Source organism: Neolamprologus brichardi, chromosome 14, assembly GCF_056152115.1.
Source record: "Neolamprologus brichardi isolate AB-2024 chromosome 14, ASM5615211v1, whole genome shotgun sequence".
NCBI classification, from domain to species: Eukaryota; Metazoa; Chordata; class Actinopteri; order Cichliformes; family Cichlidae; genus Neolamprologus; species Neolamprologus brichardi.
In genome coordinates, this window is record NC_142117.1 from 30,423,857 (window position 1) to 30,448,637 (window position 24,781).

The 24,781-nt window shown below is 40.3% G+C and overlaps 4 protein-coding genes across 4 annotated transcripts; all 4 read left to right on the forward strand.

Moving 5' to 3' along the window:
- The first annotated feature begins 1,587 nt into the window (after positions 1 to 1,587).
- LOC102800062 (olfactory receptor 2AT4-like) lies at positions 1,588 to 2,574 on the forward strand. The gene has a single exon (XM_006810576.3). It carries the CDS (start codon positions 1,588 to 1,590, stop codon positions 2,572 to 2,574), a length of 987 nt encoding a protein of 328 aa, XP_006810639.3.
- A 2,833-nt stretch (positions 2,575 to 5,407) lies between these two features.
- LOC148098974 (olfactory receptor 2AT4-like) lies at positions 5,408 to 6,394 on the forward strand. Its single transcript, XM_087851676.1, has one exon. The coding sequence runs from the start codon at positions 5,408 to 5,410 to the stop codon at positions 6,392 to 6,394; it is 987 nt and encodes a 328-aa protein (XP_087707802.1).
- Positions 6,395 to 11,170: 4,776 nt separating this feature from the next.
- Positions 11,171 to 12,163, forward strand: LOC102795571 (olfactory receptor 2AT4-like). Its single transcript, XM_006796695.2, has one exon. The coding sequence runs from the start codon at positions 11,171 to 11,173 to the stop codon at positions 12,161 to 12,163; it is 993 nt and encodes a 330-aa protein (XP_006796758.2).
- Positions 12,164 to 15,006: 2,843 nt separating this feature from the next.
- Positions 15,007 to 15,972, forward strand: LOC102795871 (olfactory receptor 52E8-like). The gene has a single exon (XM_006796696.3). It carries the CDS (start codon positions 15,007 to 15,009, stop codon positions 15,970 to 15,972), a length of 966 nt encoding a protein of 321 aa, XP_006796759.2.
- The last annotated feature ends 8,809 nt before the right edge of the window (positions 15,973 to 24,781 follow it).

Below are 24,781 nucleotides of genomic sequence, written 5' to 3' on the forward strand. Positions count from 1 at the left end.
TAGCATTTGAAAGTATCTAAGAACTATAAACATTAGCTCACCTTTTAGTTAAGTTCAACAGAAAGGTTGAAATATGAATGCTGTAAAGTGCCAAAAACAAAAATGAAACAAATGAACTACAAACACACACACACACACACACACACACACACACACACACACAAAAGCATAAAAAATAAAAAATTGGCTTTCTTACCCTTTTTCAAGTCAAAAAAAAAATATTAAAGCACAAAATATTAAACAGCAGGTTTCTTAAAGACCATTCTTACTGAGAGGTGTTGCTGCTTTGTTTAAAAAATTTGAAACAGTGTTAGGGTGAAAAACCTCATCATTTGTTGCGGGGCCTACTCATCTTCTAAGCAATTACATTAAATTTTAATCTTATTAAATGAAAGAACACAAGAAGACACATTGTGTGTTTCGCGCCCCTTACGCAGGCTTACAATTTTGTGCATGTTATGTGCTTATGACCTTGGGCCTTATGTTGTGAAGCAATCTATGATGTGTGATTAGAGACCATCATTAAACACAAAGGGGTTTCAGCACTTCTACCACAGTATCAATTTAGGTGCACATTGGGGTTTTGTTAAGGTGCAGTTGTTTACTCCTGTGGGATTTATAATCCATTAGCTTCAGAGCTAATAAGCGGTAGGGTAAGGTTTTCCTCCTTAGAGTGTCTGTGTCTTTTTTTTCCCTATTATAAATCACAACAAGTAATATGACCATTGCACTTTGTTACTTATATGTTTTGCTCAAGTAGCTAGTTGAGCATAATCAGCTCTTTCTGAAAAATAAAGACTGTTCCATTGGCAAAAGAACCAATAAAAAACCCACAAACTTTAAGATGTCATAAAATAAGATTTTAACTTTTAATTTTCCAAAATGCAGGACAAGTTCATGAATCTCTAGTTTGACAAACTGGGGCCCCACTGGTCCTCAGCAAGAATCTTTAAAAAACAAAGAAGGTGCTTTAACTTAAATCCAACTCAAACAAAAACTGCACTTTATATAATATGATCGAGTCATACAATCTTCAGCAAATACACGACTGTTCTTTTTCCTAATCTTCTGAGTTATTGTTGAAGATCTTTTTTGTTTCCTAGAAAAAAAATCATTAATCTGGGTCTGATTGACTGTATATTGAGCACTGACTGATCCACAGAGAATATAACAATGGCCTATAGCACACCTTCTTCACAAAAACATACTGCGAGATGTTTTTTAAAAAGAGAACCAGCGGACAACTCAGCAGATTATGCTGCCACGGTGTATGAGAAAGGTAAGTGTAAAGTGAGCGAAAGGAAGTCTGAGTCATTATTATGTTATGTTATGTGTTATTTATCCCATAAAAAAGATTATGTCATGTATGTTATGCAGTCAGGAACATGTTTAGTTGTAACATAAATTCACAGATCGAAAGGAAAAACAAATGAGAACTAAAACTTACTAAAATATTCTTAACAATATGCACGAAGTACCATAAAATAGTTTAAAGCACAATGACTTCCAGGTATTATAAGTTTAAATGTTTTCATTTATCTTAGCATTGTGGGTTTTCCAGTGTTCTCAGGAAATTTCTGCTCTGTCATGCCTGAGAGAAATCATAGCAGTGTGACTGAGTTCATCCTTACTGGATTCCCTGGCCTTCATCAAGAGTACTATGGTCTTGTTTCAGCTGTATTGTTTTTTGTATATTTGATAACTATGATAGCAAATGCTACAGTTATTTTTTTATTTGCAACAAATCAAAGCCTCGATAAGCCAATGTATTATATCATTTTAAATCTGAGTGTATGTGATATTCTCTTTAGCACAACCACTTTACCTAAGATCATAAGCAGATATTGGTTTCGATCAGGAAGCATTTCATTTACTGCCTGTTTTATCCAAATGTACTTTGTCCATTATTTTGGCACAGCTGTTGCATACATTCTCTTTCAGATGGCTTTAGATAGGTACTTGGCTATCTGCCATCCTCTCAAATATTCACGTATTCTCACAAAATCTAATATTTTAATTCTTAGTATTACTGGATGGACTGCTGCCAAGGCATTACCTTTAATGATGGTTATTAGAGCATATCCTCTTCCTTACTGTGCCTCAAACATAATCACTCACTGCTTCTGTGACCATATTGGTATAACAGTCCTGGCGTGCACTGACAGGACCCCTTATGCCATCCCTGCTTTAGTATTTGCAATGTTTACACTACTGGGGCCTCTGGCATTTATCATTTTCTCATACTGCTCTATTCTTATAGCAGTACATAAAATAGCAAGTGTGCAAGGTCGCCTGAAATCATTGTCCACTTGTAGTACTCAGCTGATAATAATATCCCTCTACTTTTTACCCAGATGTTTTGTATATTTAGCCCAAAATGTTGGCATTAAATTTAGTGCTGATGTGCGAATAGTGATCATCATGCTGTACAGCCTTGCCCCACCAATGATCAATCCACTCATATACTGCTTAAGAGCAAAAGACATGAGAGAAAGCTTGTTGAAGGTATTTTGCAGAAGAACCATTCCACAAAAAGCACAGGTTGCAGTTATTAATATCATAAATCACAAATAACAGATCTTTTAAACAGTTTAAGTCATTGGGATTCTTGTATTGCATTATGTATGTATGTATGTATGTATGTATGTATGTATTGAAAAATTACATATAAAAATTACATATACTTGAGATCCAGTGCTATTTGTTGCAGGTTACAGAGGAAATAAAACCATTAGCAAGCATTTCCTTACTTGTAACCGGATATCTTTATATGTTCTCTTGACCCCAGATATGTATGCAGAGTTCTGTCCAGTTTTTAAGGGAGCACAAACAGAGTTTGATATTCAAAAAACAGGCTGAGCTTCACACTCACAGTGTCTCACACAGCTTTTCCATTTCATGTATTTGTGGCCTGAATAGATTAAAATTTTGTCTTACCCACTTGTTAAAGAGCCTTTAGGCACCAGTTGTGATTTGGCACTATATAAATAAAATTTAATTAAATTGTTACTTAGATAATGTACATTTCTTTTTTGACCTGAGGGCAGAATTTTCTTTTGTAAATGTCAAAACATACCACAACATTTGTACTGTCCCAGGAGGGGGGGGATTCTTTGTTTTTCTTAATGAGACAATCACTTGGTGTGTAACTATAGAATAAATTGATTGTGTTGTGTGTAAAAATAAATAAATAAAAAAAATCATTTTAAATTTTGCTGTCTTCCTCTGCTTGTCCACCACTGCTATGTGGTGCGAAGGGTTAACTGATGGCACGGCCATAGCTGGACTGGCCATTGGGCATGCCGGGCATTTGCTCGGTGGCCCGATTATTATTATTATTATTACTATTATTATTTTTGTAACGGTATAAACAATGAAAGGTGTTGGATTGGCCAGATGCTGACCGGTGTGTAAAAAGAACTCAGTTGTTTGGTGGTGGCATCGCGGAGCTTCCACAGATTCAGTAAAATTAACAAGTGGTGGAGGCCAGCACGAGGACGAGGAGAGATGAAATGAAAACGATCAGATGAAAACGATCCATGGTTAATAGGGGTGCAACGATACACAAAATTCAGGGTTCGGTTTGGTTCGATACTTTAGTGTCACGGTTCGATATTTTTTTCAATACAAAAAAAATGTTCATGCCTTTTTAATTTGTCATTTATTAAAATTATAAATATATATTTAACTCAAAAGTACAGTTTTTAAATTTAATGTTGCTGAAACAACAAAATAAACAGAAAAGTTGAAATGTGAATAATGTAAAGTGCCAAAAACAAAAATGAAACAAATGAACTACAAACACACACACACACACACACACAAAAAACTTAAAAAAGAAAAAATTGGCTTTCTTACCCTTTTTCAAGTCAAAAAAAAATATTAAAGCACAAAATATTAAACAGCAGGTTTCTTAAAGACCATTTTTACTGAGAGGTGTTGCTGTTTTTCAGCTTTGTTTAAAAAATTTGAAACAGTGTTAGGGCGAAAAACCTCATCATTTGTTGCGGGGCCTACTCATCTTCTAAGCAATTACATTAAATTTTAATCTTATTAAATGAAAGAACACAAGAAGACACATTGTGTGTTTCGCGCCCCTTACGCAGGCTTACAATTTTGTGCATGTTATGTGCTTATGACCTTGGGCCTTATGTTGTGAAGCAATCTATGATGTGTGATTAGAGACCATCATTAAACACAAAGGGGTTTCAGCACTTCTACCACAGTATCAATTTAGGTGCACATTGGGGTTTTGTTAAGGTGCAGTTGTTTACTCCTGTGGGATTTATAATCCATTAGCTTCAGAGCTAATAAGCGGTAGGGTAAGGTTTTCCTCCTTAGAGTGTCTGTGTCTTTTTTTTCCCTATTATAAATCACAACAAGTAATATGACCATTGCACTTTGTTACTTATATGTTTTGCTCAAGTAGCTAGTTGAGCATAATCAGCTGTTGTACAGTTGATTTTAAGTTCAATTCAATTCCATTTGAATTATATAATACTAAATCACAACTGACGCCCCCCCCCACCCCCCCACCCCCACCCACGGCACCCTATACTGTAAGGTAAAGACCCTACAATAATAGTCAAAAAACCCATCTCTTTCTGAAAAATAAAGACTGTTCCATGGGCAAAAGAACCAATAAAAAACCCACAAACTTTAAGATGTCATAAAATAAGATTTTAACTTTTAATTTTCCAAAATGCAGGACAAGTTCATGAATCTCTAGTTTGACAAACTGGGGCCCCACTGGTCCTCAGCAAGAATCTTTAAAAAACAAAGAAGGTGCTTTAACTTAAATCCAACTCAAACAAAAACTGCACTTTATATAATATGATCGAGTCATACAATCTTCAGCAAATACACGACTGTTCTTTTTCCTAATCTTCTGAGTTATTGTTGAAGATCTTTTTTGTTTCCTAGAAAAAAAATCATTAATCTGGGTCTGATTGACTGTATATTGAGCACTGACTGATCCACAGAGAATATAACAATGGCCTATAGCACACCTTCTTCACAAAAACATACTGCGAGATGTTTTTTAAAAAGAGAACCAGCAGGCAACTCAGCAGATTATGCTGCCACGGTGTATGAGAAAGGTAAGTGTAAAGTGAGCGAAAGGAAGTCTGAGTCATTATTATGTTATGTTATGTGTTATTTATCCCATAAAAAAGATTATGTCATGTATGTTATGCAGTCAGGAACATGTTTAGTTGTAACATAAATTCACAGACCGAAAGGAAAAACAAATGAGAACTAAAACTTACTAAAATATTCTTAACAATATGCACGAAGTACCATGAAATAGTTTAAAGCACAATGACTTCCAGGTATTATAAGTTTAAATGTTTTCATTTATCTTAGCATTGTGGGTTTTCCAGTGTTCTCAGGAAATTTCTGCTCTGTCATGCCTGAGAGAAATCATAGCAGTGTGACTGAGTTCATCCTTACTGGATTCCCTGGCCTTCATCAAGAGTACTATGGTCTTGTTTCAGCTGTATTGTTTTTTGTATATTTGATAACTATGATAGCAAATGCTACAGTTATTTTTTTATTTGCAACAAATCAAAGCCTCCATAAGCCAATGTATTATATCATTTTAAATCTGAGTGTATGTGATATTCTCTTTAGCACAACCACTTTACCTAAGATCATAAGCAGATATTGGTTTCGATCAGGAAGCATTTCATTTACTGCCTGTTTTATCCAAATGTACTTTGTCCATTATTTTGGCACAGCTGTTGCATACATTCTCTTTCAGATGGCTTTAGATAGGTACTTGGCTATCTGCCATCCTCTCAAATATTCAAGTATTCTCACAAAATCTAATATTTTAATTCTTAGTATTACTGGATGGACTGCTGCCAAAGCATCCCCTTTAATGATGGTTATTAGAGCATATCCTCTTCCTTACTGTGCCTCAAACATAATCACTCACTGCTTCTGTGACCATATTGGTATAACAGTCCTGGCGTGCACTGACAGGACCCCTTATGCCATTCCTGCTTTTGTATTTGCAATGGTTGTGCTACTGGGTCCTCTGACATTTATCATTTTCTCATACTGCTCTATTCTTATAGCAGTACATAAAATAGCAAGTGTGCAAGGTCGCCTGAAATCATTGTCCACTTGTAGTACTCAGCTGATAATAATATCCCTCTACTTTTTACCCAGATGTTTTGTATATTTAGCCCAAAATGTTGGCATTAAATTTAGTGCTGATGTGCGAATAGTGATAATCATGCTGTACAGCCTTGCCCCACCAATGATCAATCCACTCATATACTGCTTAAGAGCAAAAGACATGAGAGAAAGCTTGTTGAAGGTATTTTGCAGAAGAACCATTCCACAAAAAGCACAGGTTGCAGTTATTAATATCATAAATCACAAATAACAGATCTTTTAAACAATTTAAGTCATTGGGATTTTTGTATTGCATTATGTATGTATGTATGTATGTATTGAAAAATTACATAAAAAATGACATATACTTGAGATCCAGTGCTATTTGTTGCAGGTTACAGAGGAAATAAAACCATTAGCAAGCATTTCCTTACTTGTAACCGATATCTTTATATGTTCTCTTGACCCCAGATATGTATGCAGAGTTCTGTCCAGTTTTTAAGGGAGCACAAACAGTTTGATATTCAAAAAACAGGCTGAGCTTCACACTCACAGTGTCTCACATAGCTTTTCCATTTCATGTATTTGTGGCCTGAATAGATTAAAATTTTATCTTACCCACTTGTTAAAGAGCCTTTAGGCACCAGTTGTGATTTGGCACTAAATAAAATTTAATTAAATTGTTACTTAGATAATGTACATTTCTTTTTTGACCTGAGGGCAGAATGTTCTTTTGTAAATGTCAAAACATACCACAACAATTGTACTGTCCCAGGAGGGGGGGGGGGGGGGGGGGGGGGATTCTTTGTTTTTCTTAATGAGAAAATCACTTGGTGTGTAACTATAGAATAAATTGATTGTGTTGTGTGTAAAAATAAATAAAGAAAGAAAATCATTTTAAATTTTGCTGTCTTCCTCTGCTTGTCCACCACTGCTATGTCAGGTTGGTTAGCCACCACCAGTTTGTCTGCCTGCATCTGGGAATTCCAGGCCATACTCGGCACAGATGTTCCTTTATACCAGGGGTCGGCAACCCTAGGCACGCGTTAACTGATGGCACGGCCATAGCTGGACTGGCCATTGGGCATACCGGGCATTTGCTCGTGGCCTGATGATTTTTTTTAAAAAAAAATTTGTAACGGTATAAACAATGAAAGGTGTTGGATTGGCCAGATGCTGACCGGTGTGTAAAAAGAACTCAGTTGTTTGGTGGAGGCCAACACGAGGACGAGGAGAGACCCGAGGCGGCCGCTCTCTTGTTTGTTTATCGCCCACTTTGAGCCAGAAAGAGGAAACCGCTGGATGTTGCACTAAACAACAGCAGCACGTTCAAGCTTGATCAGCTGTTGTTAGAATTTATTTAATATTAATTTCAAGTATCAGCTGAGGTTTGCTGAAGCCACAGCTTTAAAACCTGCTGGTCATGATATCAGTTTGAATATGTGGTGAGAGGGAAACATGAAGATGAAACCAGGAGATGTCCTTACTGAATCATCAGAGCTGAACAGGTGATGGAGAAACAGGTTTACCCTTTAGGTGACATGAATGAGTTGAAGGGAAGTTATGAACTGTTTCTGAGAGACAAAAAAAACACCAATATCATTTTCTAAGTAGCTGACAGCTGGTAACTGTGCAGGGGCCCCCCAGGGGGGGCACAAAGAAATACTTTCTTATTTTTATTTAAAATGTCTGACTGTTATTAAATAATTATCTGAAGCTTACAACCAAAGTTTTTATTTGATGTAAAATGTATAGAAATCATACATATACCAACAAGACTGTACATCACTGTCACAACAGCGTTTGTTTTCATTCAAAGGCTTTATGGCTTTAATACCTGGTGGGCCGGTCTTTAGTCAAAATGCCCGGGCTGTTTTTCTGTCCCAGTCCAGCCCTGGGCACGACACGCAGTGAATTAATCTGAGAAGGTGCATCAAAAAATAAATGGCCGCGCCAGTGGTGCAGATCGCAAATCAGCTCGCATAGACGCATTAGTTGTGCTGCTTCTTAATGACGGTATCTTAACTAACAACCCCAAGTACCAGATTCAACTTGTAAATGGCTAAAAATAACTTAGCCTACTGGTAAGAGGGACGTTGTTAGCTTTCCACATTCCGACACTTCAAAAGCTTCAGGAGCTTTCCACTCAGCACAGCATCAGCACCATGTAAATACACGGATACATCTGTAGACTCGAGACAAAATGCATTTTTGGGACTTTCAGGTGTATGGACCAATGTTTTATTTTCTGATCAAACCAGAAATCTTTAATGAGCAGCTAGATTTGTCACGCATTAACTGGCTGAGTTAATGTCAGTTAATGTTTTAACTGTCTTCAGAACATTGCAGAGGCCTTATTGACAGTATTTGGCTCTACATATCTGTGTGAGCAGATTGTCTCTCACATGAGTGTCTCTGTGTCTCTGAGTAGGAGACCAGAGACACATTAACATGTGTGTCTCTGGATTAACAAACATGCCATATTGGCTTAGTTTATTTTTCTTATCATTCTTGTGAGGAGATCATAAATAGCATTTGTATTTTCTGTTGTACAGTCCATTTGCTGTTATGGATAAAAAGTGTCTTTTTTTGTTTCAAAATAGCTGATAACTATTCGCTGATAGCTGCCAACATCTGCGAACAAATATATTTCTATAAAGTGGTTCTATATAGTGTGTAACTGTTCATATAGAGCGTTATTAAATTTATTGCTAATGCAATCATATGGCACACTGACCTCTGAGGAAATTTTAAATGGCACTCGCCATCAGAAAGATTGCCTACCCCTGCTTTATACTATGCCAGCCACGTGCTTATGGTATTCCATGTATGCTCTGACTGCTATCATTTTGTACCCTGCTGTTTTGCTGGATTGTCTCAGGGGCATCTTTATACAGCCTGCACCTAAGGTCTTGCCTGGTGTGTTAAACCCCTGCCTCTATCGGTCTTGTGCTAAGAGCCTGTTCCTGTGCTGCCATGATTAGTGCCTCTGTGCTGTCTTTCAGTCCAGATTTGTTCAGCCACTGGTAGGATTTCTTGATGTTAGCCACGTCTTATACCTCCCCGTGGCACATACGGTACAGGGGCCTCTTCTTTCTCAGGTTTCTGCTGCCTGAGGTATTTAGTACGTACATGGTCAGTTGTGGCCATCTTCCTGATGTACTCATGGATGTTTGTTGTCATCATGTGATCATGGATAGTGGTTTTAACACCCACCAGTCCTTGGCCTCCTTCCTTCTGCTTAGCGTACAGTCCCCACAGTCTCGTGGTGGTGCATTTGGGTTAAAATCCAAGCTTCCTTGTCTTGATGTCAGTGGCTTTGATCTCCTTCTTTGGGCGGTTTATTATCCCAGCATGGAACCTAATCACTGGCAGGATACCTGATCACTGGCAGGGCGTAGGTGTTGATTGCAGGGATCTTGTTCTTACCATTCAGCTGACTATTCAGGACATGTCTTTGGTAATTGCAGTTGTCCTTGATGTCTGAAATTGACCTCTACTGTTGTTCGCCATATCCCCATTGAGTCCCCGATGAAGGCTCTTAGGGTCCTGTTGATCTTTTATTGTTCTAGGCATTCCAGGATCCATGTGTGGGCCACTGAGTTATAGGCTTTCTTGTAGTCAATCCAGGCAGTACAAACTTTGGTCACTCTAGTCTTGCAATCTCGAGACTGTTCTGTCTACCAGGAGCTGGTGTTTCACCCTCTGTTATTCCTGCCAATTATTTACTGTGCCTCACTCATGTTTTGAGTCATATCCCTGTTCATCTTAACCGCTATGATGCCTGGTCCTAGTGACTGGACCTACACAAGTATGTGGACATACATTGTATGTTGTTTTATCCCATCGTCGGCCTGTTTCTAACTTCATGATTTTAGATGCAGTGTTTCAGATCATAAGCTTGTGTTATTTGACATTTCATTGTCCATGCGGTGTGTTGCTTAGAGTTGTTAAGGACACCCTCCTGGCTACAACTTTAGGGAGTCATGTTATCTTGGTTTTCCAAGATAGCTGATTTTAGAACAGTAATCCATTATTTTATTACAACTCAGCTGCATTACTGTAACTTGTTGTACCTTGGTAGTAGCCAGGCACCCTTGACATGTCTTCAACTGGTGCAAAATGCTGATGCACGGTTTTTAACTGGTAAACGTAGAAGGGAGGGAGCATATTACTATTGTTTTATGCTCACTACAGTGGCTACCTGTGCATTTTAGGGTTCAATTAATAATTCTTTAATTTGGTTTCAAAAGCCTTAAATGGTCTTGCCCCACACTACCTCTCTTAACTACTGCACCTTCACACCCCTCGTCGGTCTCTCAGATCGGGCTTTTGCATTTGCGGCTCCCAAATTCTGGAATGCACTGCCATTACAAATTACAAAGTCTTTCCAACTTGATATCTTTCATTTTGGTCTGAAGATGCACCTTTTTGGTTTGGCTTTTAACGCCGTATAGAAAGGCCAATTTTATTTGGATTTTAATGTCTTTTTGATGTTGGTGTTGTATATTGTTTACTGTCACTGTTTTTGATTTTATGTATTTTTATTTTTTATTAACTTATCAGCACTCTGGTTAGTGTTCAGTTAGAGTGCTTTATAAATAAAATAGGCTTGGCTTGATCCACAGAGAATATAAGGGGAACCTATCAAACACTATCATGATACCACACTGCAAGAAGTATTTTTAAGCAGTGAATCAGCAGGCAACACAGCGGAGCCTTCTCTCATCCTGTATGAGAAAGGTACATATATACTGAGCTAATTAAAGTCTTTCTCATCCTTATATTTATGTGCATAGTTAAAGATTTACAATAAAACGGAATGTTTATTTTTCACATGCAAACATGATTAGATCTAAAGGCTTTGATAAAGAAAAAGAATTGAAAAAGAATTGAAAAATAATAACAATAACAACTGGTTGGATTAAATCTTTGAGTTAATACTATACTGTATTGTAAATTTAAGATTGTGTAATTGATAAGGCTTAACAGTGGTTTCTCAAGCATTGTATGTTTACCAGTGTTTTAACCAAATTTCTGTTTCATCATGCCTCAGAGAAATCATAGTGTTCTGACTGAGTTCATTCTTACTGGATTCCTTGGACTTCATCAAGAGTACTATGGTCTTGTCTCAGCTCTATTGTTTTTTGTATATTTGGTAACTCTGATAGCAAATGCTACAGTTATTTTTTTAATTGCAACCAACCGCAGCCTCCATAAGCCAATGTATTATATCATTTTAAATCTGAGTGTATGTGATATTCTCTTTAGCACAACCACTTTACCTAAGATCATAAGCAGATATTGGTTTCGATCAGGAAGCATTTCATTTACTGCCTGTTTTATCCAAATGTACTTTGTTCACTATCTTGGTTCAGTTAATTCGTTTATTCTCTTTCAGATGGCTTTAGATAGATATTTGGCTATCTGCCATCCTCTCAGATATTCACATATTCTAACAAAATCTAATATTTTAATTCTTAGTATAACTGCATGGATTATTGCCAAGGCATGCCCTTTAATGATGGTTATTAGAGCATATCCTCTTCCTTACTGTGCCTCAAATACAATCACTCACTGCTACTGTGACCATATTGGTATAACAGTCCTGGCGTGCACTGACAGGACCCCTTATGCCATTCCTGCTTTAGTATTTGCAATGGTTGTGCTACTGGGTCCTCTGGCATTTATCATTTTCTCATACTGCTCTATTCTTATAGCAGTGTATAAGATAGCAAATGTGCAAGGCCGCCTGAAATCATTGTCCACTTGTAGTACTCAGCTGATCATAATCTCCCTTTATTATTTACCCAGATGTTTTGTATATTTAGCCCAAAATGTTGGCATTACATTTAGTGTTGATGTGCGAATAGTGATCATCATGCTGTACAGCCTTGCCCCACCAATGATCAATCCACTCATATACTGCTTAAGAGCAAAAGACATGAGAGAAAGCTTGTTGAAACAATTCTGCAGAAGAATCGTTCCAGAAAAAGCTCAGGTTGCAGCTATTAGTAACTCGTTAAAAACATCACCTTAACATGCTTTAAATTATCCTATTCTAATGGGGAGCCAAAGTGATTCTTGTATTTCATTAAGGAGTCTTTTGCTTGATTAGTGTATAGAAAAGTGTTATATAGTTGATTTTCAGTGGTATCTCTTGCAGGGTACAGAGTCGACACTTCCTGGCATGTGACTTAAATTATTTATTGCTTCTACTGAATCTAGAAAATAATCTCAGAGCACAAAGTAGTTCTATGTTAATCAAATTGGCTGTTTAACATTTAGTTCTTTAGTTTTGCTTTTTAATTAAAAAACCCCACAATAACAAGAACTTTGCTATATAATATTAAGGTGTATGTTTTACTTTTTCTGTTTTTGGGATTCTTCACTTTGTTTATAGTTTTTTTAAGGAGAAATTGTATTGGAATGTAATTATAGAAGGAATTAATTGTAGTGTCTGTTAAATCATTTTAAACTGGTATACAACTGAATAAATTAGAGGGGGAAAATGCATCATTTCTATTATTTACTGTGATATTTTTATGTTTTATGTTTTAAATAATGATGCAGCTTAATCATCATTTATAACAAATTTTGCTAATATATGTATATGTGTATGATTTCAATTTTTCATTTCAATTAAATTTAAAATTCCCCCTTTAGCACCATCCCTTTTACACCTACAGTTGAGATGAAGTGAGGACTTCTGAGAGTAGAAATCAACACAGTGTTCTTGGAATCTTGAATTGAAGTGTTTGAAATTGCTTAAGGATTTTCAAACACCAGTCTGGTGGTGACCCTGTGGATGTCGTAGGGGTAGACGGTCATTTATATGGGGGGTGGCTGTAGCTCAGGTGGCAGAGCAAGTCAGCCACTAATCAGTCGGTGGTTCGATCCCAGGCTGCCTCCTAGCTGCATGCCAAATATCCTTGGGCAAAATACTAACCCCATGTTTGCCTACTGGTGGTGGTCAGAGGGCCCGGTGGCGCCTGTGTCCGGCAGCCTCGCCTCTGTCAGTGCACCCCAGGTAGTGTAGCTTGCCATTGCTAGTGTGTGAATGTGTGTGTGAATGACTGAATGTAGTGTAAAGCGCTTTGGGGTCCTTAAGGACTAGAAAAGCGCTATACAAATGCAGGCCATTTACCATTTATATGGGCAGAAATCTGTGCCATCAGAAACTGAATTTGAATAAGTAGAGAGGGATAGGCTGTAGTGTATGCCAGGTGAACACTGTAGTGCTCACCTGTCATAAATGGTCAATTTTTAAAGGAGTTCATTGACTTTTTATCCTCCAGCTTGAAGCTGTCCAGACTATAGTCAGGGATTTTAATATACACATTGAGGATGACTCTGACCTCTTTGCCAGAAGTTTCCTTGGCGTCATGGATTATTTTCATTTTACACAGAATGTGTCTGGCCCTACACACACCAAAGGACACACACTGGACCTTGTTTTTACCTTAGGATTAACCAGTGATTTTATTAGTTCTGAGGACATTTTTATTTTGGACCATTGTTGTATTGTTTTTAACCTGTCTTTCCATCTGTCTCTCTCTCCTGTTTGACATGTGGTTAGCTCTTGCATCTTAAATTCCTCTACTGCTGCTAAATTTTCTGATGTTTTTAATTTATTTTTACATTCCTATAACAATGTTGATTTATTAAAAAACCTTTTTAATAATCATCGTCTTTCTATCTTTAGGCTCTCTTGGTTTATTTGCAAAATCTTCTATTAGGAATTTTGGTGTTACTTTTGACCCAGCTCTGACATTGGACGCTCATGTTAAATCTTTGGTCCGCTCCTGTTTTTACCATTTAAGAAACATTGCGAAGCTGAGTCCTATTGTTTCATGCTTTGAACTGGAAATGATCATTCATGCATTTGTTTCCTCTCATTTGGACTATTGTAATTCCTTGTTCACCTGTTTATGTAATACCTCCTTGGAACATCAGCAGGATGTTCAGAATGCTGCCGCAAGGCTTTGACCAAGTCTATCAAGTACTCCCGTGCCACACCCCTGCTGATCCAGCTGCACTGGCTCCCCATAAAATTCAGAGTCCACTTTAAGATTATGATTTTGACATTCAGGACTCTGCATGGACAAGCACCAAAATACATCAGTGATCTTTTACATCCTTACATCCCCAGCAGGTCCCTGAGGTCATGTGATGAGGGCTTGCTTGTTGTCCAGCACATGAGGCTGAAAACAAAAGGTGACAGAGCTTTTGTAACTATGGCCCCCAGACTTTGGAACTCTCTCCCATTGAGTTTGAGATCTGTGGACTCACTCACCTCTTTTAAAAAAACAGCTAAAAACTCATCTTTTTAAACTTGCCTTTGGCTGATTTTTGTTTTTATGTTTTAGCTTTGGTGAAGCACTTTGTGATTTTATCTTGAAAGGTGCTATATAAATAAAATTTTACTGACCTACTTTATTTATGTACACTCTTGTTTAGTACTTGTTTCTCCAGACTTCAGTTATTGGCATGGAATTTTGCAGCCAATGCACTGCCAAATCTTCAGGGAACAACACTTTTTGACCAAGAATAATTTATTACAAGCTAGCTTAGCAGGAAGAGAGAAGGATGTGCTGAAGGGTGTCCATTGAGGATACAACAGGTCAGACCTCATAAAAGATGGATGCTGCCTACCACCCAGACACTCTTTTGAATATAGAGCTGCAATCAGAAGCAAAAGCCATACTCAAAGTATGTAACAGAGATCATCTAATTAATTGCTTTTTTCTAAGACCACCTTTTAAATAGCTATTTTTTTAATGATTTCTGGAAAATGATTAATGTATAAATGTTATAGTGCATGTTAGTAGTATATTCTCATATCAATATTTCAAAGCTCTAATCAAATTTGTTACTGAAACTATGATCACCAATGTAACAAGGATGAAAAGCTTCTTCATCCTTGGATTTCCTGGACTTTCACCACAGTATTATGGATCCATATCAACTTTTCTTTTTTTTGTTTACCTAGCCATTGCAGTGGGGAACATTTTCATTTTATCATTTGTTTCCTATGAAAAGTCCCTGCAAAAGCCAACATATCTGGTCTTTTGTCACCTGGCCCTGAATGACTTGACATTTGGCACTGTGACACTGCCAAAAATCATGTCAAAATATTGGTTTGACAATAGTGTTATTTCATTTTATGGCTGTTTTACGCAAATGTTCTTTGTTCATTATTTGGGATCAGTGACATCTTTCATCTTGCTGGTAATGGCTCTTGATCGATTTGTTGCAATATGTATTCCTCTTCGTTACCCTGTTCTAATTACAAACAGTGTCATATCTGTGTTGTGTGGGTTTGCTTGGTTCATACCTCTGCCTTTGATGATAGGTGTTGTACTCCATCATCTAACTTTGCCTTTCTGTAAATCAAACATCATTGTTCAGTGCTACTGTGACCACATATCCATAGTAAGCCAGGCTTGTGGAGACGATGTTAAAAGTGTTGTAGTCACTTCACTCTGTTTAGCCATGTTTTGTCTTTTGCTTCCTCTTGCATTCATTTTGTTTTCCTACATTTCTATTATTGTGGTTATTATGAAAATTTCCAGTTCTGCAGGGCGCAAAAGAACCTTATCCACTTGTACTTCACAAATATTTATCACATGTCTTTTTTATCTACCCAGATGTTTTGTTTATGTGGCTAATGCTGTTGGATTTTCTTTCAGTTTAGATGTCCGCATTGGGTTGATATTGCTGTACAGTCTTTTTCCTGCTGCTGTTAATCCAGTCATATACTGTTTCAAGACTCGCGACATAAAACACATGCTGATGAAGAGGCTGAAGAAAACTAAAATTGGATTAGAGATAAAGCTTTCACCTTAATATGTAACTCCGAGAAATGAGTTGATAAGCCAAAAGCAGGATATCTCTTTCTCAGACACTTTTATGAACGTAGACTATTCGATTTTCACAATGTTATTTTATGTGCATATATTTTGTATATAATTATGGCAAATTGTACTGAAAAATGTTACTTCTCTTGTAAGGTGTAATGCTCAAAATCTGAAAAAGCATGAAAGTATGCTATTTACCCACATTATTAAACATCAATTAAATAAAATGAATCAAATGTTGCTGTTACTGTATATACTGTATCAGGGTGGTTTTTGTTGATGCTGTTTTTGTGAACCTGTGACAACAATTACACATTTGCATGTTTGCAACACACATTTTTTAACTAGTATTCTGTCATCTAATTTTTAAAATATGTGTAAAATATCAATTAATTACAAAAAGATTCTTGTATTTCACCAACCAACTGGGTTAGTGTATAGAAATTTGGCATATAGTTGATGTTCAGTGGTATATCTGGTACAGAGATGACATGTCCGGGCATGTGACTTAAATTGTTTATTGCTTCTACTGAATCCAGAAAATAATCTCAGAGCACAAAGGAGTTCTGTGTTAATCAATAGGCTGTTTAACATTTAATTCTTTAGTTTTGCTATCTAAATTGAAAAACCCACAATAACAAGAATTTTGCTGTATAACATACGGTGTGTTTTTTATTTTTTTCTGTTTTGGGGATTCTTCACTTTGTTTATAGTTTTTTATTTAAAAAGAAGAAGAAATTGTATTGGAATGTAATTATACAAGAAATGAATTGTAGTGTCTGTTAAATAATTTGAAAGTGATAAACAACTTTAAAAAAATTAGAAGACAAAATGCATCATTTCTTTTATTTACTGTGATATTTTTATATTTTATGTTTCAAATAATGATGCAGCTTAATCATCATTTATAACAAATTTAGGTAATACATGTATGCGTCAGCATGGTTTCAAAATTTCCGTGGTGAGAATGAGACATGGCGAGTCCACAGGTCAAGTCTTTGACCTGTGATTAAAGTCAGAATTCTGACTGACCTTGCTGCGGCAAGTTTGAGTTCTCTAGCCTATTTTAGCTGGGTTTCTGTCTGGCGTATTGGTTTACGCGAACAGCAGGGCCCCTCTCGTTACTCTGCGGCTACAATGCTTAATGTTTTAGCACTCCACACAACATGAAAGCTGATAAGCAAACACATGACAGTAGAGAAGCCATACACCCCTCCGACAGCCAAACCCATCTGTTTTCTGATTGGATTGTTACATTTGTGATTGACATGACATTGACCAATCAGATGAAAGGAAGAAAAATAAGGTCAAAATTTGTACTTGTAACTTGCAGGGGTTTTTTTGGCTAAGTCCACACACAAATCTTTTAACGCACACACAAATCTTTTAACACATACAAATCTTTTTTACACACACACACAAATCTTTTATACACATACAAATCTTTTTACACACACACACAAATTCTTTTTACACATACAAATCCTGATTTACAAGTACAAAACTGATTAACAAGTACAAAATATTTATGACCACATTTTGAGCCCATACATACACACTGTGGGAATAAACAGTGGAGGGGAGATTTAGGTGGCAGCTTGTGCTGGCTTACCTGATAGTGGCTGTTTCTGGGTTATCATGTGGCCCCGCCCCCTTGCTTTGGCCGGAAGTATGGCAGCCCATACATCCCAGAATTGAGTGTGGCATTTCCATGCTGTTAGAGGATGGGCACGACCAGTGTGTGTTATGCTTGGGCCCAGAACATGCTTAATTAGCCAGAGAAATCTCTGTATCCTGCATGAATTGCTTATCTTGTCATCATGGACTAGTGAGGCCCATGCTCGTTTTTTTGCCTCTAACCTCCCACTTCTCATGTTCTTCCTTAGCCCAAAGTGGGGAGAATGACTGCCACTGGAGTGGAGGCAGAGCATGCAGGACCATGGGCAGGTTTCCCTCCCCTGGCTACTGATTTGCCAGGCCCGTCCCACAGTGTTCCCTCCCATGGCCCCGCCTCTGAGCCTGGGTCCAGGGAGCATGGCTATCAGGTGGAGGACGTTGATGAAGTGTTGTCTTCTCCTCTGGCAACTCTCACCTGTCCTCTGGACGGCCCCCAGCTGGCTCTCCAGACACGGTGTTAGGCCAAGTAGGACTCTATCAAATCATGGATAAAGCTTCCTGGAGCCTCTGGGCCTCAACCTGCCCCCTGGACTCCAACTTGGGGCCCTGGAGATCTCCGGCCCCAGGTGGAGGGCTTTAACAGGCGGCCATACATAGGGGAGGCAGGGAAGAACTGGAGCCAAGACTCAGCTGTCCTCCAACCGCCCACCTCCCTCCTGACATCCTTTGAGTTAGGCTCAGTGGTGAAATGCTACTGCAGGCTATGTTCCCCTGACGTATTGCCCACGGTTCACCGGTTTATACGCCAGTCAGTCCTTGCTGCATCTGTCACCTAGGCCAGCAGTTGAGAGTTCTCCAGCCTGCAACACCAGCTCTCTGTCTAGCGTATTGCCAACATATTGTGGGTTTACGTGGCCAACAAAGGCCAGCTCAGTGAGCTGACACTCCCTGGCTGCCCACGAGTGTCTTGTTCCTGAGTTCGCTCTTGCTGCTTCCCAGTTTGTGGCCAGTGTGGAGTGGCTGCTCGGCTCTGGGGATGGGCCTTAGAGTGGTGTCCCTGGCTCGGCCCTCCACTTAGCGGCCAGGGTGCTGCTGTTGCTGTAAGCTGTGTTCCCCTGTCGTTTTCCCACGGTTTGCCAGGGCCAGCGGGGATCCCAATCAGTGGTGAGCTACTGTTTTGCTCCAGCTTCGGGCCCTGGGGATCTCGGGCCCAAGCTGGAGCCCTTTTGTAGAATAAGTGCCCGCACTCAGGGCTCGCCCGCCCTCCGACCGCCCCCATGCCTTCTGGTATTCCTTGAGCTGAGCCTCCATTCAACTGATCAAACTGTCTGTGGACTGCGTGGGGGAGTTTCTCGTCTCTGTGGATGGACTTTTGGGTCACTTTTCTAGCTTGGCCTGCTGCTGCAGGCTGTGTTCGCCTGGCACTATGTCAGCTGGCAAGTGAGAGTTCTCCAGTCTACAGCGCTGACTTTCTATCTGGTGTATTGCCCGCATGTTGCAGGTTTACCTAACCAGCGGGACCCAAATTGGTAGCTCGGTGTGGTACGCTTCCTGGCGGTCGGCCTAGCGGCTCATAGGCTGACCTTGAGTGGCTGCTCAGTTGCGGTCCTTGTGTTTTGCAGGACCAGCTTAGGCCAGTCTTGTGTCTGCAGACTGTTGCCTCTGCCCCCCAAGCTCAGCCTTTGTGTCTGGCAAAGCCCTGACCGGGGTGGTGTGTATATATGTACATTTGTCTATAGTTCATTGGTACTTTCACTCTGGGATTCGGTTGCACTGTCTCCTCGTGGGGTGTCTTACAGAGTCACACCATACATATGTAATGGAGTGGAGAGATAGTCTTGATATGATAGAGAATGACAGAGAACCAAGGTTACAATGTAACCATACGATCTCTCTCAGTCAAGAAATCATAATTAAACCCCATAAGAAACAAAACAAAAACATGCCTGGAGCAACTTTAAAAATGAAATGGCAAAAGATTTCTATACTATAGATTAGTAAATGTTATTCTGACTTTATTTTTAATTCCAAAGCACCATAAATTTCAGACAATGACTTTAAACACCTCCGCAGACTTTCTGCTGTGAATTGTTTGTCTTGTATTACAACTTGCATCACTTTGACTATGGGAAGGTCTTGTGGAAAAAACTTTAAAAGGCTTGTTTGACAGTACATTAAGAATCACCAGAGATAATTTGCAGTTGAGAGACTGGGTGCGATGCTCTCCAGAAAAACACGTTATTTTAAAGTTAAACATTATTTCCAAATAGAGCTCTAAATTCGCTGTCCTTCGCACCAGACTTATTACGGTAAACTAGGGGACTCAACTATATACAGTTGTGCACGTTTGGGGTCTCCAGGGAATCCAAGAGAAGGAAACAGTGAAATCACTCTCACTCCTCTTCTGCCATCCGCTCTCCACTCGCTCACACTTGAGTATCCACAGGGAAGGGGAACAGGTCTGGGATTTCTACACACAAAGAGAAGGCAAATTAGAACAAATGTAAAATCCAAGAGAGCTACACAAGCAATCTCAAAGCTGGGGCTACACTGACACAAGTCAAACAATGATCCAGCAGTAAGTAGCCATGCTTCTTCCTCGCCTGAGTTCTGCCCAGGCCGAGCTCGTGGCATGCGTGATAATCTTGTATTTTCTGGTATTCCAAAAGCCGCTGGAGAAGACGCGGAGACTACAGTGAAAAACTTCATCAAAACCCACCTGAAGCTGCCGGAGGACACGGTGAAGAACATCGCCTTTGACAGAGTGCATCGCGTCGGCCAGCTTTACCGCGACCCCGACATCACTCCGTGGCTGTATTAACTTCACACCACATAAGACCCTTTTCATATCCACTCACACTAACTTGCCTTAACATCTGTTTAACTAACCAGTATCAAATCGCATCTTAAGTGTATTATCATAGCAAAATTTAGACCGTCACTCTCTCTCAATGAGAGAGAGAGTTCCTTCTCGGTTTTTTTCCTCTCTTTTTCCCCCTCTTGTTTTTATGCTGCTCACCCTTGTCCTTGGTTTCTTTTTTTTAATTTTCTTTCACCGCTTCGATCACCTGCTTCCACACTCATCCACAAACAACATCCTTTATTTCGACATTATACGCACAGCATCCCTTATAAATGTAGACCTTAAAATTATCTGCAAAGCTCTCTCAAAGAGATTAGAGAAAATAACCCCTCTCTTAATTCATCCTGACCAAACTGGTTTCATAAAAGGTAGGCACTCATCAACAAATACACGTAGATTACTTAATCTGATAGACTACTCATACAATAGAAACATCGAAAATACAATATTTTCTTTAGATGCAGAAAAAGCATTTGACAACGTTAACTGTAAATTTCTATTTGCAACTTTACACAAATTTGGTTTTGGAACCTCTTTCATTAACTGGTTAAAAATATTATACAATTCCCCAACAGCTTGTTTTAAAACAAATGACCAAACATCCCCCAGCTTCTGTCTCCTGAGGGGCACCAGGCAGGGATGCCCACTTTCCCCTTCACTGTTTTTATTCATTTTTATTGAACCACTAGCAGCAGCAATTAGACAGAATTCAGTAATTAAGGGCATAAAATGCAAGAAAGTGGAACATAAAATCAGCCTTTATGCAGATGATGTGCTACTTTTTCTCCAAAACTCACAAACCAATATCTCTGGGGTGATTGAATTGATAAACTCTTTTGCAAGAATATCAGATTACTCAATTAATTGGTCAAAATCTACAGTCCTTCCGATTAATTGCTCCTTCTATAATTCTACTTCTACACCACTGCAATTGGAAAATATAAAATATTTAGGTATTAATGTTTCTCCCAAGCTTGTTGATCTAACTAAATTAAACCATATCCCACTTTTAAAGAAGGTAGAAGGCGATCTGGCTAGATGGAAATGTCAACCCATATCACTCATGGGAAGGGTTGCCACTATAAAAATGATGGTCTTACCAAAAATAAATTATTTATTCTCAATGATCCCAACTAAACCGCCACAAGATTGGTTCAGATCTCTAGATTCATGTATGTCCAAAATCCTTTGGAAAGATGAACCCCCACGGGTTCATAAGCTTAAAAACACTACAAAAGACCAAGGATAAAGGAGGATTAGAAATACCTAACTTTCGGGACTACTTCTTAGCCAACAGGCTTCAGTTTATCTCAGGATGGCTAAAACATACTCTCTTAGACGAACCTAGGCTAGATGTAGAACAAGCACTTTGCAATAATCTAGAGATTTCAGACCTACCATTTATCAGCTCAAATATCCAACGACATGAATGCTTCAAAAGCATCAGCATCAGCTCTTCTCTGACAGCATGGTGGGAGTTTCTAAAATTGACAGAGTCTTCATTAATCCCATGCAAACGTACACCTATCTGGAAAAACCCTGACATATTACAAAACAATAATGTGATAAACTTTCCAGATTGGAGTGGTAAAGGAATTAGATACTTAGAACATATATTAGAAGGAACAGAAGTTATTCCATTTGACAGACTAGTTACACAATATGGGATCAACAAGAAGAGATTTTTAGAATATCAACAAATTAAATCCATAGTAAAAAGGAGATTTAAACCGGGTCAAGTTGAACTACAAACACCACCAAGTGTGGTACAATTTATAACTCTTAAAACCCCAAAATTACTCTCCAAAATATACAGAATGCTTTCTAAAACAGATGAATCAATATCACTTCCTGTTGCAAAATAGGAAGCGGGTTTATCAGTTAACTTAGACCAAAACTTCTGGTCTCAGATATGCTTAAAAACTTTTCATTTAATTAGAAATCCCAGTCCTCAATTAATTCAATACAAAATACTACATAGAGTGCACTATACAGGTCATCGGTTGTTCAAGATGGGCTTTACGTCTACCAACAACTGCTCACACTGCCAAACTAATTCACCGGACAATTATATCCACGCTCTTTGGTTCTGTCCACCAGTTCAGAAGTTTTGGCGCAAGACAACCAGGGGTTGCGGTCATGGCCTATTAAGGGCTCTGTTGGCTCTTAGATGACGGTTTCCTCGTGGCTGTGTGCAGCGGGGCTAGGGGAGGGTCTGTGCTGATGGACGTGGGTTACTGACCTGGTATCCTGGCTGCCCCTGGGTGGGTCCGGGACGGGCGTGAGGTTCTGGGGGTGCTCCGTCTCTGGGCTGGGGCCCTGGCTGTGCCTTGGGGGCTTGGGTCCCGGTTGGTGTGTTGCCGGGGTTGTGGGCGGACGGGTGTATGGGGGCCCAGCCCTAGCACAGGGTTCCGCCGGCTCATTGAGCCACCTGGGGGCTCTTCAAATGGTGGGGGAGGCTGTTACATCTTGCAGGAGGTCTCCTCTCTTCAGGAACTCACTCTGCAGGAGGGGGAGATATAGGACAGGTGGAGGAAGATCTCAGCCTGGGCGTCTATTGTCTTGTGTAGTCTGGAAGATGGGTGGATGACGGGGTGGATGCAGTTTTCTCTGTGGTGGGGTCGGGTGGGCTGTCCCAGGCTCTGTGGGGCCGGGCGGCGCTGCTGCACTAGGCCCTGGTCCAGATGGGCCTGGGCCCCCCTTTCCCTGGCGGGTTGCTGAGTATGGGGGTGCCTACTGGGATCAGCGGGGGAGCTGGCCCCAGGGAGGGGTCACTTGCCCCTCCCTTCCTTCCCTCCCCATCTCCAGCTGCCTCCCTCTTCCCGCTCCACCACAATCACCCACACATGCAGGGCCTTGAGGTAAAGGTGTGTCACCAGGGTGCAGGGGAGGCATCGCCCCCTCGGTCCCCTTCTGGCTGCCTGTGCCTCAATTTTATCCTACAACCTAGACATTCACATTACTCACACTCTCATTACACATACATATAGGATCTTGGGGGTGGGCACACTACATGGATTCCAAAAGACCATCGGGGTGTACAACCTCACCCCTGGCATTGTTGCCCACCTCCCAATTTTAAATACATGTAGACATTGAGGGCTATCAGGAGGGGCTATGCGCTTACCTGCTGCTCTCTGGCAGGTAGCTCCATGCCCTCCTGGGTTTTAAATGCACCTTAGAACACACATGCATCAACACTATATTTGAGCGGGTGGAGGGTGGTTTGGAGTCCTCTCACACCCCCGTTCTCTGCTGCCTGCTGGAGCCGGGGGGGGGGGGGGCTATGAGAAGAAGTTGTCCATCTGATTGGGGTCTGGAATGTGGGGCCTCCCTGCTGCTGCCAAGCCGGGGCGGTCTGCTTCTCTCCACCCCAGGGAAAAGGGTAACACTACCTGGGTCTTGGTGCAGTTTCCCCCTCCGGAGGCAAGGGTACCTAGACCTGGGGCTTAGAGTACGCTTGGGGAGTGTGATTGTCTGTACAGTGTCTCTTTATGTCTGTCTCCACGTTGGGTGAGTGTTGAGTAATTGCATATGAGAGCATGAGGGTGAGAATGGATGTCTGTATCTGTGTGTGCCTGTATGTCTGTGTTCATATGTCAGGTTGGGTATCAGACGCCACCTCTCTGGGGACATCTCAGGCCTCCCAATGTATGGAGGCCTATCTCCCCCCACCACTTCCCCTGCCAGTGGCAGACACCTTCAGACATCGGTGCATTGGTGGGTCTTTGTGTCTGGGGAAGGGCGTCCGGGTACCCACCGGCGGATTCTTGGTGGCTGATTGTCGGGGCCTGGAGCCTGGGGCTCGGTCGGGCCACTTCGGGGGTGGCGTGCCCTTGGCCTCTCGGCCTGGGGCTCAGTCACTCAGGCGCAGCTGGCTGCTGGCGGAGCTCACGGGCACGTCACTGCAACCCCCCCGGCCTCTGCTCCGTGGCTACTGAGTGACCCCTCATCTGGGACTCTCCTCAGCTCTTTCTGGGATGGTGGCGCAGCTGCCCCTCTGTTGGTCTTCCTTGGTCTCTTGTGTTCTGAGAGCCTCTGGATGTCTGGAGTCTTGATCTCCTCCATACCTGCTTCATGCCCTGGAGGACGGGGCTGTGGCTCCCCACAACCTCTAACAGATCATTACATGAAGGAACCTTTAAAATACAAGCGCGCTCATACTCACAGGTGTACACACGGGGACTCACACACACAAACTACACCCTTTTTGGCTCCTACTTCGAAGCACACTGTGCGCTGTCGATCTTACGTACTGCACAATAATGTTTAATATTTAGTATTTACTGTTACATTCCCATAGATCATCGTGATGTTG